Below are 15,200 nucleotides of genomic sequence, written 5' to 3'. Positions count from 1 at the left end.
AGGATATGCTATTATATAAGATTAAAATTAAAATCAGAGACCATAAAAACATTTGTATTCATTCATAACAAGCGAAATAATATTGATATGAATAATTATTATGAATAGGGTTTAAACTGTATTAAAAAAAAACTCTTGTGAAATATGTAAATGTCACTTATTTTTATACTTTTTGCTAATGTTATATATTTTTTAAGCCAATTTATTATCGTGGTATCGCTGCTTTTATTTAAATAAGTAAAATAAAATGTGTTTTACTGTCCTAAACATATATCATATTAATTGAAAAAATATTAAAATGATCTTATTATTATTATAATTATTATAATTATCATTACTGTTACAATAATAATAATAATATGAATATGAATAATCATATTTCTTATGAATATTCCTGGCTGCAGTACCGCCCTCCGCCGCTCCGGGGCAGCAGCGCTTCGTGAGTAAAACTCCAACCGGAAGTGCTGCTTTATTGACTTTCTGTAAACAAACACGATGGCGGCGACGGACAGAGAAATGAATCCAGAATCGGAGAAACTGCAGTTGTATCCTTTAAATCTGCTCCTAATGTTAATATTTAAATCTTATCTGTAGTTTAAAGTCTTCTTCTAGTGTTTGGTTTAAACAATGCCCTGTTAGCTTTCCTTCATTAGCACAATGCTACATGTTTCTGTTGTTTCTGTTAGCTTCGCTGGGATTCATGGAGAATAATATATCATGTTTGACTTTAATGAGTATTTAAATCTAAGTGTGAGATGGATCTGACTGGTTCTGAAACGGGGTAAGAGTGTCTGTTAGTGAGCTGAATGTCTGAATGTTTTTATTAAAGCTGCTATTACAAGTTAATTCAGTTTATTGCCACCTGTTAGGGTTTATAAATAAAGAATGAGACGTTGTGTATTAAAACCTGAAACACCGTCTAATCTCAAGTAGGTTTACAGAAGAACAAAGACAAGCAATAAGCTCAGACATAGAGACAAGACAGTTAGAGATATGTAAGTCATAATAATATATTTAATGTATATAGCGCCTTTCAAGGGACCCAAGGCCGTCATGGTGAGGGGCGAGGAGAGACTTGTACGTGAGGAGGAGGGGTTTGCACTGAGAGCCAGGGAAGGTGTATTTAAAATACTGCAGAAGTACATGTTGCTGAGTACTTGTACCTAAAGTACACGTAGCTGATTAGACTAGTAGTTAGTTTATGTGTAACGGAGTGTCAGCAAAAACAACAACAACACAAGGCATTGCACATAAGTAGAAATAAACAATACTAGAATTTAAACATCTCAAAATAGAATTAAAACATTATTAAAAAGTAGAAAATGTACAGGAGACCGTACCGTATGTCTAATTTGAATCGTGTGAACTCTTATCTGTTGCTGCTGTGACTCCTACATGTCCCTACTGGGGGTTAAAAGGTATTTGATCTTCATGTTTGTGATGAAGTTAGTTGTTTGTACCCTAAGCCCCTCCCCTCAGCCGGCTGGACGTCCCCTTCCCCTCCCCCAGAGACGCCTCCATCGCTCTGGGCTCTCTGTCTCCAGACCGAGAGCCCAGGAAGGGAGGGATCAACAAACAGCTGATGGTGACGGACAGGACGCTGACTGTGTGAGGACACACACACACACACACACACACACACACACACACACACACACACACACACACAGACACACAGACACACACACGCACAGTCACACACAGTCACACACACACACACACGCAGTCACACACAGCCACACACAGTACACACACACACTACACAGTCACACACACACACACACAGTCACACACAGTCACACACACACACACACAGTCACACACACACACACAGTCACACACAGTACACACACACACAGTCACACACACAGTCACACACACACACACACACAGTCACACACAGTCACACACAGTCACACACAGTCACCACACACACACACACACACACACAGTCACACACACACAGTCACACACAGTCACACACACACACAGTCACACACAGTCACACACACACAGTCACACACACACACACACACACACACACACACAGTCACACACACACACAGTCACACACACACAGTCACACACAGTCACACACAGTCACACACATCACACACACAGTCACACACACACACACACACACACACACACACACACACACACACACACACACACACACACACACACACACACACACACACACACACACACAGTCTAACCTCCTCCTTCTTCTTCTTCTGTGTTTCAGGAGGTGGAGTGCTGACGAGGCTCGGATCCTCCGGGTCTCTGTGAACTCTTTCCTGGATAATCTGTCGCTCGTCCTGGAGACCATGCAGATGTTCGCCCCCCCCGCCTCGCAGTGACACACACACACACACACACACACACACACACACACACACACACACACACACACACACACACACACAGCTGGATCCCGAGAGGACCGTTTGAAGGAAGCGTCTGGAAGCTTCACCTGTGGGAGGATTTTTATTTAAACTTCTTTTGTAAAAAAACAAATAAAAAGCAGCTGATCAAAAAGATATCGTTTGTACTGGATCTGAAACAAGTAGTTTAAAGGTGGGGTAGGTAAGTTTGAGAAACCGGCTCGAGATACACTTGTTGTTATATTCCATGGAATGCTCTTAACATCCTGATAGCAATGAATATCTGAAGTGCTTTGACAACAAATCCATAAATAAACATCATCTGTGGAAGCTGTAGTACTGTAAAAAGCACGACCAATCATCTGAGCCGGCCCGGCTAAAATAACTGGATGGCCTACCTGCCTGTCAGCCTTCCATCTGTGCACAAACTTATCTCGTGCCCTCATTGGTCATGTGCTCGTTCGTGTGTGTTGGAGGAGGGGCTCTGTAAGGAATTGGCAGATTTTCTCCGGTTGTGTATTTTCAAATTCTAGCGATCTCGAGCCGGTTTCTCAAACTTACCTACCCCACCTTTAATCTGAGAGTTAAACTGTTTGATTGTAAATGTTTAGGTAGGTAGGTAGGTAGGTAGGTAGGTAGGTAGTTAAATATGATATAAATGTATGCAGTTCAGTCTCCTCTCTGAACAAACAGGGGGGGTCATGCAGAGTAATTATTTGACTATATTATTTACCATAAATACAACCAAAGATTAGCAGGTTAGACCCAGTACTAAAATCATTTTGTGTCTGGGTTGTAACAATAAATACATAATATGATATTGGGGGTCATGCAGAGTAATTATATCTGATATGATATATTATATGGCAAATTCAAAGAAAGTTTAAAGAAAACATTCCAACAAGAAGAAAACCATGAATAAATATCCACAGAGCTTTCTGGATTATTAAAGTAGTTTTATTTTTTATGTTTTTTTGGTCACATAGTAGACGACGTGTGATACAACATTAAGCAAACGGATCATAGGAACGGCCATTTACTAAAAAGAAAAAAAACTAAATATTTCTTCACAAAATGAAGCACAATTCTTAATAAATGAAATCAATGAACTTTTATGTAATAAACACAATTCCTGATTACAACACAATCTCAATACTTGGAAAATAGGAATCTTTTTTTATTTACAACACTAATTAAACTTCTTGCTGATTACCACACGGGGCAAAATACTTGTAAGTTAGGAGGAGGTTTTAATGACTAAATCAGGCAAAAGTCTTATGGATTTAAGGAAAAGGGCAAAATAGAAAAATGGGCAGAATTCTTAAAAACCCCCCTCAAACAATCACAACCACATAATATCAAAATGAATTACAACTCAAATAAAACAAATCCTTAACGATATATAATAAGCGCAAATCTTGATTACAAAACTAAGCTCAGCAAATAGGACTTCATTTAATATAAAAACATTTATTTTAACAAATTAAAATCAATTAAAACAAATGACTTCAAAGCAAAACTTCTTATGAAATAAAAAAACATTTGTTAATTGCAAAAATGTCAAAAATACTTCTGAAATCTTTAAACACGAAAAGCGTTGGAAGTATTCATTTTTTTTTAAAATTTGTATTATAATAATTTTCAAGCAACATTTCTGGCTAAACTTCTCACACCATTTTATAAAACTGAGCTTTGAATGCTTGTTGAAATAAAAAAAGAAATGAAAAACACCAACTCTCGATGTGCTCAACTCCACCAGCAGGTGGCGCTGTAACACCTTTCTCCTGTTCTCTCTGGACTCATTGGCATCAGGTATTGCAATGTAGATTTCAGAGGATATTTGACTAGTTTTATTAAACATATAACATTATTCAGCCGGGGTTGCTGTGTCTTTGGTTTCAAACTGCACCGACTGCTTTGACTTTTCAAATTCAACCAAATGTGTGAGTTGTTAAAGATCTACGTCTTCAGAAGGAACCAATGGGCTTGGAGCTGACAGGAAGTCAGAAAAGACATATTGATGGTGTGTGTGTGTGTGTGTGTGTGTGTGTGTGTGTGTGTGTGTGTGTGTGTGTGAGAGGGTGGGTGTTTCTCAATCGCGAGTAAAGCTGCTGCAGAGCCACTATTTCAAGCATACTACGTCATCGAGTGCCGCCGAAGTACTGTTCCAATCTCCAGCATACTTGGAAATCTACCGAGCCCGGCGTACTCCGTTTGGAGAAATATCGAGGCTGCACATGAGTAGACTCCGCGGTCTTAAAATCCCCACAATGCTTTGCGCACGGACCAATTTCCCCAAATCTGTGGCGGAAGATGTAAGGCGGGGCCTCTCATATGACGCACACCTGCACACTTGCTAGCGTGTTCCACACTTCGTTTTCCGAATGCCAGGAAGTATTCTTGACTCGCTTCTGAAGCAAGATGCTCGGCAGACATGTGCTACCAAGCAAGCGTACTCGCGATTGAGAAACACCCGAGGTCTTTGGAGCTGCTACTCTGCTCCCGGAGCTCCTTCCTCTTCTGCAGGAATATCCAGGTTATCATAAACCGGCTCAATGTCCTCATAATCCAGCTCAATGTCCTCCAGTCGGCTCGGCCTCCGCCCCCTGGTGGCCTGGAGAGACATGACAGCACATAGATGAGACTTCCTGCATCACTCCTGTTCAATAACACACACTGTTTCATTCAGTCAGTGGTGGAACGACAACATGTTTCAGTACCTCATCATTCAGTCAGTGGAACAACAACATGTTTCAGTACCTCATCATTCAGTCAGTGGAACAACAACATGTTTCAGTACCTCATCATTCAGTCAGTGGAACAACAACATGTTTCAGTACCTTTTCATTCAGTCAGTGGAACAACAACATGTTTCAGTACCTCATCATTCAGTCATTGGAACAACAACATGTTTCAGTACCTCATCATTCAGTCAGTGGAACAACAACACGTTTCAGTACCTCATCATTCAGTCAGTGGTGGAACAACAACATGTTTCAGTACCTCATCATTCAGTCAGTGGAACAACAACATGTTTCAGTCCCTCATCATTCAGTCAGTGGAACAACAACATGTTTCAGTACCTCATCATTCAGTCAGTGGTGGAACAACAACATGTTTCAGTACCTCATCATTCAGTCAGTGGAACAACAACATGTTTCAGTACCTCATCATTCAGTCAGTGGTGGAACAACAACATGTTTCAGTCCCTTATCATTCAGTCAGTGGAACAACAACATGTTTCAGTACCTCATCATTCAGTCAGTGGTGGAACAACAACATGTTTCAGTACCTCATCATTCAGTCAGTGGAACAACAACATGTTTCAATACCTCATCATTCAGTCAGTGGTGGAACAACAACATGTTTCAGTCCCTCATCATTCAGTCAGTGGAACAACAACATGTTTCAGTACCTCATCATTCAGTCAGTGGAACAACAACATGTTTCAGTACCTCATCATTCAGTCAGTGGAACAACAACATGTTTCAGTACCTCATCATTCAGTCAGTGGAACAACAACATGTTTCAGTACCTCATCATTCAGTCAGTGGTGGAACAACAACATGTTCAGTACCTCATCATTCAGTCAGTGGTGGAACAACAACATGTTTCAGTACCTCATCATTCAGTCAGTGGTGGAACAACAACATGTTTCAGTACCTCATCATTCAGTCAGTGGAACAACAACATGTTTCAGTACCTCATCATTTAGTCAGTGGTGGAACAACAACATGTTTCCGTACCTTACAGTAGAAGTAAAGGCCGACGGTCACCAGCAGCAGAGTCAGGAGCAGGACGACGGCTCGGATGATAAAAGGTCCTGGATCTGATGGAATACATGGACAGCATCACATCAAGAGTCAGCAAACACTCTGTAGAGACCTGAACCCTGAAATCACTGCAGCATGGAGTCATTTATAATACATAGCTGTATTAGTTACATTAAACTGATAGTACTCATGTTGATACTCCAATATAAACTAGAACTGATTAGACAATCAACCGGTTGGTGTGGAAAAATATGTGAAGGAATAATAAGTTGTCAGGAGTCTGGTATCCTGATGAACTGGACATTTTGTGGCAGCTAAAGCGTCATCTTCAAACACTTGGGAAGAAAAAGACAAAGTCTTCCAGAAGAAGACTCTAGAAGTCAGCAAACACTCTGTAGAGACCTGAACCCTGAAGCCACTTCAGCATGGAGACTCCTCTCTCTCTGATGTGGCCTCTGGTGAGACTTTAATATGTGGCCTGACATGTTTCCAGACCGTAGGAGAAGCTGCTGTCTCTCTTACATCCAGCAGTCAGTACTCAGGTCCAGACTCTAATGTAGACTAGACTTCACTGGAGAACCAACCGAACAGTGAGAAAACACAACAGATGAAACAAAGAGGCCTTTGTGCACGAGACCAGGACCATGAACCCTGACTGAAGGAGAGGTTCTGGTCCAGGTTCTGGTCCAGGTTCTGGTCCAGGTTCTGCTGGATTCTTGTTGTTCTGAATTTTCAAGTCATTTGGACAAAAGTGACAGTCAAATCAAATGTAATGTAATGGGTGCGACTGCTTCATGGACCGGTTCATAGTAAAACACCTTACTCTCAGATAACCAGCGTTATTATATATATTTACTTTATATAGCCTTATAAACTGTAACAGCTCACCTGTGACGGAGACGGAGAGCAGACGGCTCTCAGAGGAGAAGTTATGAGAAAAAACAAAGAGGTGATAAACACAGCTGTAGCTTCCCTGGTGGGCGGGCTCTGCAGAAGGAAACAGGAAGTGGGCAGAGTGATTGACAGCTGGCTCTGAGTAGTATTTGTTTGCTGAGTTGATGGAGGTGAAGTTGAGCTGGAAGGAGCCTCCTGGGTACTGTGGCTGGATGGAGCAGCTGATGGTGAAGGTGGAGCCTCTGAACACCTGGAACCCCTGCTGCTGGACCCCGGAGACCCCGTACGTGGAGGAGGACACAGAGATGTTGGGCTGAAACAGCAGATCTGGAGAGAGAGAGAGAGAGAGAGAGAGAGAGAGAGAGAGAGAGAGAGAGATAGAGAGAGAGAGAGAGAGAGAGAGAGAGAGAGAGAGAGAGAGAGCTAGAGAGATAGAGAGAGAGAGAGAGAGAGAGAGAGAGAGAGAGAGAGAGAGAGAGGTGAAGTGTCTGCTTTATGCTGATGACCTTGTTCTGCTGTCTCCTACTGAACAAGGACTACAACAACAGCTGGACATAGTAGACCAGTACTGTAAGAACTGGGCCCTGGCAGTCAATATGAAGAAAACTAATGTCATGGTTTTCCAAAAACACCCCAGATGTCAGGAGAACAAATACCAGTTTACCATAAATAATCATATCATTGAACATAGTATGAGTTATACCTACCTTGGTTTAACCATAACAGCATCAGGAAGTTTCAACATGGCAGTGAATGCACTCAAAGAAAAAGCCAGAAGAGCTCTAAATGCAATGAAGAGAACATTTGATCATTTCCAAATTCCAATTAAAATCTGGCTTAAAATATTTGATAGTGTGATCCAGCCCATTGCGCTGTACGGTAGTGAAGTATGGGGTCCACTCAGTCACCAGAGCTATATCCGCTGGGACAAACATCCAACAGAGTCTTTACATGTAGAATTCTGCAGATACATTTGACGTGTTCAGAGAAAAACACCAACAAATGCATGTAGAGCAGAATGAGGCAGATACCCTCTGATCATTAACACTCAAAAGAGAGCACTAACATTCTTTAACCACCTTGGATCCAGCCCCCGAGGCACCCTCCTCTCCAAAGCCAAGAGCTAACCCCAGAGAAGAGTCCCCTATGTCAGCTGGTGCTGAGGCTAACTGCCCCCTCTCACAGCCACTCTGACCAGTCTCTCAACAACACTGCTCTCCAAACACCAATCACAGTCAAACGCATTATAACACAATGTAAACACAACTATTTACAACATTGGAAAGAAGAAACTAGAAGCCAAAGTAGATTAGAATGTTACCTGGGTCTAAACAGAGATTATGAGCTGGCAGAATATCTCTCTACTGTCAGAGATAGAAAGCAGAGACAGATCCTAACCAAGCACAGGCTCATTGACCACAGACTGGCAACAGGAAGACTCAAAAGATCCTGGCAACCAAAAGAAAACAGAATATGTGGTCACTGTACGACAGGTGAGACTGAGACAGAGATGCACTTCCTCCTAAAGTGCCAAACATTCAACGAAATAAGGAACATTTACTGAAACAAGTTGAACCCTGTAATTCCAGGTTTCAAGGAGGTTAATGACCTCGAGAGAGAGAGAGAGAGAGAGAGAGAGAGAGAGAGAGAGAGAGAGAGAGAGAGAGAGAGAGAGAGAGCTCTCAAGACTGAAAATACTCCTAGGAGAAGGAGACAAGGCACATCTTGCTGCCCAATATGTATACACACACACACACACACACACACACACACACACACACACACACACACACACACACACACACACACACACACACACACACACACACACACACACACACACACACACACACACACACACACACACACACACACACACACACACACACACACACACACACACACACACACACACACATTCACCTTCAACAAAATGGCCTCGGAAAAAAGGACGTGACTAACAAAGAGACAGATGAACTGATGTCATAGATGATGTCACTGTTGGGCTTACCTGAGCAGGTGAGATTGAGGATGTCGTCAGAGGAACCTGATCCTGCACACTCCCTCAGAGCAGATCCAGACTGTACACAGTCAAAGCTGATCCCCCACACAGATCTGCCTGGGGACTCTATTCTCTGTCCCACAGAAACAGCAGAGCCACAGTCCAGCTCTCTGCAGGCAACACCTGCTGTCTTCAGGGTCCAGAGAGAGTTAGAGCCCCCCACTGGTCTCCATTCTCCCTGATGTTTCAGCTCCAGGTCTCCTGCACAGCGACTCTCTCCTCCCTCCAGTCTGACCTCATCAGGCTCTGAAGAGAAACAAGAGAGAGATCAGAGAGAGAATAAAGTGAGTTTGTCAAAGTCAGCCTCACACACTGAGGACCAGGACGGGTTAGACTGGTCAGAGTTCACCTCCAGTCTACCTGAGCACAGACTGGTCCCCCCCAGCAGCCTGACAGAGTCTGGAGAGGACAGAAGATAAAACTGAGAGAGGTCAAAGACACACAATAAAAGAGATGAAACAATATTTCAGATTCAAACTGGACTCAGTTCCAACATGAGTTCATGATGAACAACAGAACACTTCTTGATATCAGCACAGACTGCAGGTACCCTCACATCTACATCTGATACCCTCTAATGCTGCGTTCACACTGGACCTGCGAAGATTCACATCCCTCTCGTTGCTCGAGTTTCACCGCAGCTGTGTTTACTCGCGTCATTTAAACAGCACGCGCTGGAGAGGAGGCGGGGCTTATCTCCATGTAAATACTAGGGGTGGGCGATACCACAAATCTGGATTCGATCCGATACCAAGTATTTCAGGGCCAGTATCGCCGATACCGATACCAATACTTTTTAAAATGAAAAGCGTCTTATGTAGCTACTTTCATATAGGGGAGAGCTGCAGGTATGGGCATAGATATGTCTCATCATTATTTGTGTGAACAGAAAAATCATTTGTGTGTAAATATGTGATTTGTAAATGTAAAACACCATCCACAAATGCATTTAAAAGATTTGCAAACTCACAAATAAATTTGCAAATGTAAAACGGATATGCAAATGCGCAAAATATTTTCACAAATAAAAAAAAGATCTGTGAATATCTCTTTAACATTGACAACTTTCGATCAGGCATTTGTGAATCCATTTTGTATTTGTCAACCAAAAATGCGCTTGCGGATCTCAAATCTCTGCTCGTGGATCGTCTTTTTTACACACACGGAGTTTTGAGACAACTTTCCGCCGGTCTCGGCTAAAATCTACTCGTGTCATTCGGTTTATTTTCGGAAACCACGTGATGGCCTGCTGATGACGACATTTCCGCATGATTTCAAAGTAAGAGCATGATGGTTTGTTTAATGCGCTGTTTTTTTAATGAACAGCGGAACGTTAGATGCATTCTTCATCACCATCATCATCATGTTATAGTGATACAGTTAGTTTGTGTTAGTTTATTGGTTCAACTTTCTTCATTTTTTTTTGTGTATTCAGTCAAGCGGGTCAAAGTTACAAAGCACTTCACATCTTATTAATCGGCCTAGTTTTACCTTACCAGTGCAGATAAGGTCATCTGTAGAAAAGCACTGTATTTAGGTTAGCCTTCATAGTAAGGCTACATTAAATGTTATAATATTCATTGTGACCTTTCTACTGTATATGCATAATATATTCCTTTCTATTGCTTTTATTTGTGTTTAATGTTATTATTTTTATACTTGTTTCCACACATTTCACAATTTGGGATGAATGAAGTATCTATCTATCTATCCATCTATCCATCTATCTATCTATCTATCTATCTATCTATCTATCTATCTATCTATAACTAAACCAGTGGCTCAGAGAGAGGTGGAGCTGAAGAAGGAGTCCTTTCAGACTGGTTGGCCCCGGGGACTCCTGGAGCAGCACACATGTTTCATATACACACACCAGGGAGGGCCGTTTGGAGACAAGCAGTGTTTCCATATTCACTGGGAACTACTGCACCCTTTAGAAGATGTGAGAGATGATGTCATTGGTGGGCTTACCTGAGCAGGTGAGATTCACGGTGGAGGAAGAGGAAGCTGATCCTGCACACTCCCTCAGAGCAGATCCAGACTGAACACAGGCAGAGCTGATCCTCCACACAGATCTCCATGAGGACTCTCTCTCTTCCACAGAAACAGCAGAGCCACAGTCGAGATCTCTGCAGAGAACACCTGCTGCCTTCAGGGTCCAGAGAGAGTACAAGCCCCCCACTGGTCTCCATTCTCCTCCCTGATGTTTCAGCTCCAGGTCTCCTGCACAGCGACTCTCTCCTCCCACCAGTCTGACCTCATCAGGCTCTGAAGAGAAACAAGAGAGTGATCAGAGAGAGAATAAAGTGAGTTTGATGAGAACAGAATGAACCAATCACAGCTCCTCTCTACCTGAGCAGGTGAGGCTAACAGCTGTGCCAGGTGAGCAGGTGTTTCTCTCTGAGGCTGAGCTACAGTCCAGGAGAGCAGACTCATGGCCTCCACACTGGAACTCTTTGGTCCCCATTGGAGCCTCCCCTTCTCCATAGCGCGCCCCCTGGAGGACTGAAGGAGCCCCACAGCCCAGCTGCCGGCAGACCACCTGAGCATCCTGCTGGTCAAAGTCAGCCTCACACACTGAGGACCAGGACGGGTTAGACGGGTCAGAGTTCACCTCCAGTCTACCTGAGCACAGACTGGTCCCCCCCCAGCAGCCTGACAGAGTCTGGAGAGGACAGAAGATCAAACAGAGAGAGGTCAAAGACACAGAATAAAAGAGATGAAACAATATTTCAGATTCAAACTGGACTCAGTTCCAACATGAGTTCATGATGAACAACAGAACACTTCTTGATATCAACACAGACTGCAGGTACCCTCACATCTACATCTGATACCCTCTAATGCTGCATTCACACCGGATCTGCGAAGATTTGCATCGCTCTAGTTGCTTGAGTTTCACCGCAGCTGTCAGCTGTTTTTACTCGCGTCATTCAAACAGGACGTGCTGGAGAGGAGGCGGGGGCTTACCTCCATGTAAATATTATGGTAGATACAAACAACAACAACATGAACATATTACAGTAATTGTAATACACATTTCAAAATGATGCCCAAATAACTACATACTGATGCTGGTTAGAAAAAGCAGTTATTCATGTTATTGATAAGTGTTGCAGAACAAGACGGCAGAGGAACTCTTTTAAAAATGTTTTCTGCATGGAGATCAGGCTAAGCCAGGGGTCTGCAACCCGCGGCTCTTTCAGCCCTCTGCTCTGACTCCTATGAGCTTAGACAAAAATAAGAAGGAAATACAATACAAATATTTGGAGGAATATTTATATTTTGATGCACGGTTGAACATGTTTTGTATCTTGTATTTTGAGGTGATACTGTGACACATACATACTGAAACATCTTAGCTCTCCACACAAAGACTTTTCTGAGAGTTTCTGAAAACCAGAGACTCTGTTAAGAAAATGATTTCTAAAAAGTGAAAGTGATAGGGTCTGGACTGTCTCCATGTGAGGAGCCCCCCAGGGTGAAGGACTCCACTGTGGTGTGGAGATACTGAAGAGCCCGGCTGAGCTGATCAGAGCTGTGTTCAGGAGGTCTTGGTGCTGTTATGGTGGAACCCAAAGAACCTGCTGGTGGAACCCAGAGGCTCAGAGAGAGGTGGAGCTGAAGAAGGGAGTCCTTTCAGACTGGTTGGCCCCGGGACTCCTGGAGCAGCACACATGTTTCATATACACACATCAGGGAGGGCCGTTTGGAGACAAACAGTGTTTCCATATTCACTGGGAACTACTGGACCCTTTAGAACAGGGCTCTCCAACACGTCGATCGCGAGCTACCGGTAGCTCGCGGGCAGCTTTTCAGTAGCTCGCCGCTCGATTATCGATTATAGCGTAGTAAGGTTGCTTATTGATTTTTCGGCCGCGGCTGGACAATAACGTTTTTTTATTTTAGATTTTTTTCTGTCACACGAATATCAAATGGTCGGTGACGCAGAGATCAAGGAACAGACGTGACAGCAGCACAGCGACAACACACACGGAGCAGTCTGCTTTCTCACCAGCACGAGTCCAGAACCAACAGCAGAATGACCCCGCTCTGAATCAGGCCCTGTCGCTGCGCCTCAGAGACCACACAGGGAGGGATTTGTGTTTTTTGAAAAACACTCGTTATCGTCATGTCAGGTTTTGGTGGATTTAATCAAGTCTTGGATTGCAGAGTATGAATGTCCTCTTGCTATTTTCAGTTGATAAATACTTGTGTAAAGTTGTGAAGGCAGGAGGAAAGCTTCCGCGATCACCGTCTCCTCTCCGTTCCTCCAAACCCCGCCCCCTCCCTGAAAATAATGAGTGACAGGCTGATAGTGACCCGATAGAAACTTTATTATTCACTTAATCACTGATTGAGATATGATGAAGCTAACTTAATCTCATACATTCATGGGATTTATGTAACAGTAAGACAGAGAATGTAAGTGTGCAACCCACATGCACTATTTTTGTTTTTATAATGCTATTGTAAATACTCCTGCTGTTTTCAGACTCAAGTCATGTGTGTCTTTTTTTTAACAGAAGACCGTAGCTAGAAGCTGCAGCTAGACTGCAGAAGTATTAGTTTTTTTGTTTTTGAGGATGGAACCATTTTCACACACAGATATAGGGAGGCTAGACCTATACAATTGATTTATTATGGTTTATAATTTAATGTCAAGACGAAGAAGAAGAAGAAAAAGATGGCTGAACAACTGTTCAGTGTCAATCCTGTGGAGATCTCCAAAATAATGTTCAGCTTAAGTCTCAGCAAAACTCACAACATTTCTGGAGCCTTGTAGACCCAGAAAACTATAAGAACATTCACCAAGCAGCACTGAAAATGTCTGCTTTATTTGGTTCTGTTCTACATACCTTTGTGAAGCAGCTTTTTCTGACATGAATGAAATCTAAATACAGAACAAGACCGACTGATGAACATTTAAATGACTCTATTAAGTGAACCTAAGTGGGTCCAGCATACACCTCTATGGTGGACTGTATGCAGTGCCATTAATCTCACTAACAAAAGAGTGAAATGCTTGTAAGGTGGTGATTAAGGACACTTATGTGAATGTTCAGTGATGTACTTATTATGTGGGCCATAATAATATGTGAGAAATCTTCGTTTTCCTTGGACCTTATTTTTGATAAGCTTTAGGTATTGCAATTTCACACGTTGTACAAAAGTATAGCTTAATTCAACTGATGAGGGCTATGTGAATAAATGTAAGCGATGTGATGCAAGTAGCTCTTGGCCACTTTCATTTTTTGAAAGTAGCTCTCAGATGAAGAAAGGTTTGGAGACCCCTGCTTTAGAAGAATGTGAGAGATTATGTCATTGGTGGTTTCACTGATGGGCTTACCTGAGCAGGTGAGAGTGATGATGAAGGGAGAAGAAAATGATCTTGCACACTCCCTCAGAGCAGATCCAGACTGAGCACAGTCAGGACTGATCATCCACACAGGTCTGTATGAGGACACATATCTCATTGCTACAGAAACAGCAGAGCCACAGTCCAGCTCTCTGCAGGCAACACCTGCTGTCTTCGGGGTCCAGGGAGAGAGATAGCCCTCCACTGCTCTCCATTCTCCCAGATGTTTCACCTCCAGTTCTCCTGCACAGCGACTCTCTCCTCCCACCAGCTGAAATTGAGGCTCTGAACAGAAACAAGTCACGTACTTTAATTGTTTAAATCAGACGTGACAATTAACCATTAATATCAAATATTGTATTAAAAATGGAATTGCTCAAAATGGGACTGAATTTAAACGATCAGAAACCCTTTGATTGAGTAACAGAATGTGATTATTGGGAGCACCTGCTATCATAGAGACAATAGGATGATGAATGTAGTGTTATTGTGAGGTCAAACTGGAGCTCTGTATGGACCAGGACCGAGAACACACGTTGTTTAAAAGCTATAGATATACAGTGGAGGAAAGAAGTATTTGATCCCCTGCAGATTTTGTAAGTTTACCCCACTTACAAAGAAACAAACAGTTTTATAGGTAGGTTTATAAAAACAGTGAGAGTAAGAATATCAAAAAGAAAATCCAGAAATTGACATTATATAAAAGATTAAAATGTATTTGCATT

At 42.5% G+C, this 15,200-nt stretch overlaps 2 protein-coding genes across 2 annotated transcripts in view; one reads left to right on the top strand and one right to left on the bottom strand.

Moving 5' to 3' along the window:
* The first annotated feature begins 464 nt into the window (after positions 1-464).
* Positions 465-2,541, top strand: LOC117482618 (EKC/KEOPS complex subunit LAGE3). Its single transcript, XM_034130770.1, has 3 exons — positions 465-545; positions 1,480-1,608; positions 2,249-2,541. Exons 1-3 carry the CDS (start codon positions 496-498, stop codon positions 2,361-2,363), a joined length of 294 nt encoding a protein of 97 aa, XP_033986661.1. The 5' UTR covers positions 465-495; the 3' UTR covers positions 2,364-2,541.
* Positions 2,542-4,789: 2,248 nt separating this feature from the next.
* The window catches only part of LOC117482611 (scavenger receptor cysteine-rich type 1 protein M130-like), a 49,781-nt gene continuing 39,370 nt past the window's right edge, over positions 4,790-15,200 (bottom strand). The window contains exons 2-7 of the mRNA XM_034130764.1: positions 11,469-11,781; positions 11,088-11,384; positions 9,066-9,362; positions 7,049-7,381; positions 6,134-6,216; positions 4,790-5,001 (exon numbers count right to left, since the gene is read on the bottom strand). Coding sequence (XP_033986655.1) covers positions 4,879-5,001; positions 6,134-6,216; positions 7,049-7,381; positions 9,066-9,362; positions 11,088-11,384; positions 11,469-11,583 — 1,248 coding nt within the window. The 5' untranslated portion in view covers positions 11,584-11,781 and the 3' untranslated portion in view covers positions 4,790-4,878. The remainder of the gene's footprint in view (positions 5,002-6,133; positions 6,217-7,048; positions 7,382-9,065; positions 9,363-11,087; positions 11,385-11,468; positions 11,782-15,200) is intronic.

This window comes from Trematomus bernacchii, unplaced genomic scaffold, assembly GCF_902827165.1.
Source record: "Trematomus bernacchii unplaced genomic scaffold, fTreBer1.1, whole genome shotgun sequence".
NCBI classification, from domain to species: Eukaryota; Metazoa; Chordata; class Actinopteri; order Perciformes; family Nototheniidae; genus Trematomus; species Trematomus bernacchii.
Note: the sequence above shows the minus strand (reverse complement) of the source record. Positions and strands in the feature narration are given on the sequence as shown.

Bases quoted from the DNA above. Each gene is read 5' to 3' on its own strand.
- LOC117482618 (XM_034130770.1), top strand. From the start codon at position 496: ATGGCGGCGACGGACAGAGAAATGAATCCAGAATCGGAGAAACTGCAG. The intron at 546-1,479 runs GTATCCTTTAAA...CCCTCCCCTCAG, and splicing joins GAATCGGAGAAACTGCAGTT to CCGGCTGGACGTCCCCTTCC. The intron at 1,609-2,248 runs GTGAGGACACAC...TCTGTGTTTCAG, and splicing joins ACGGACAGGACGCTGACTGT to GAGGTGGAGTGCTGACGAGG.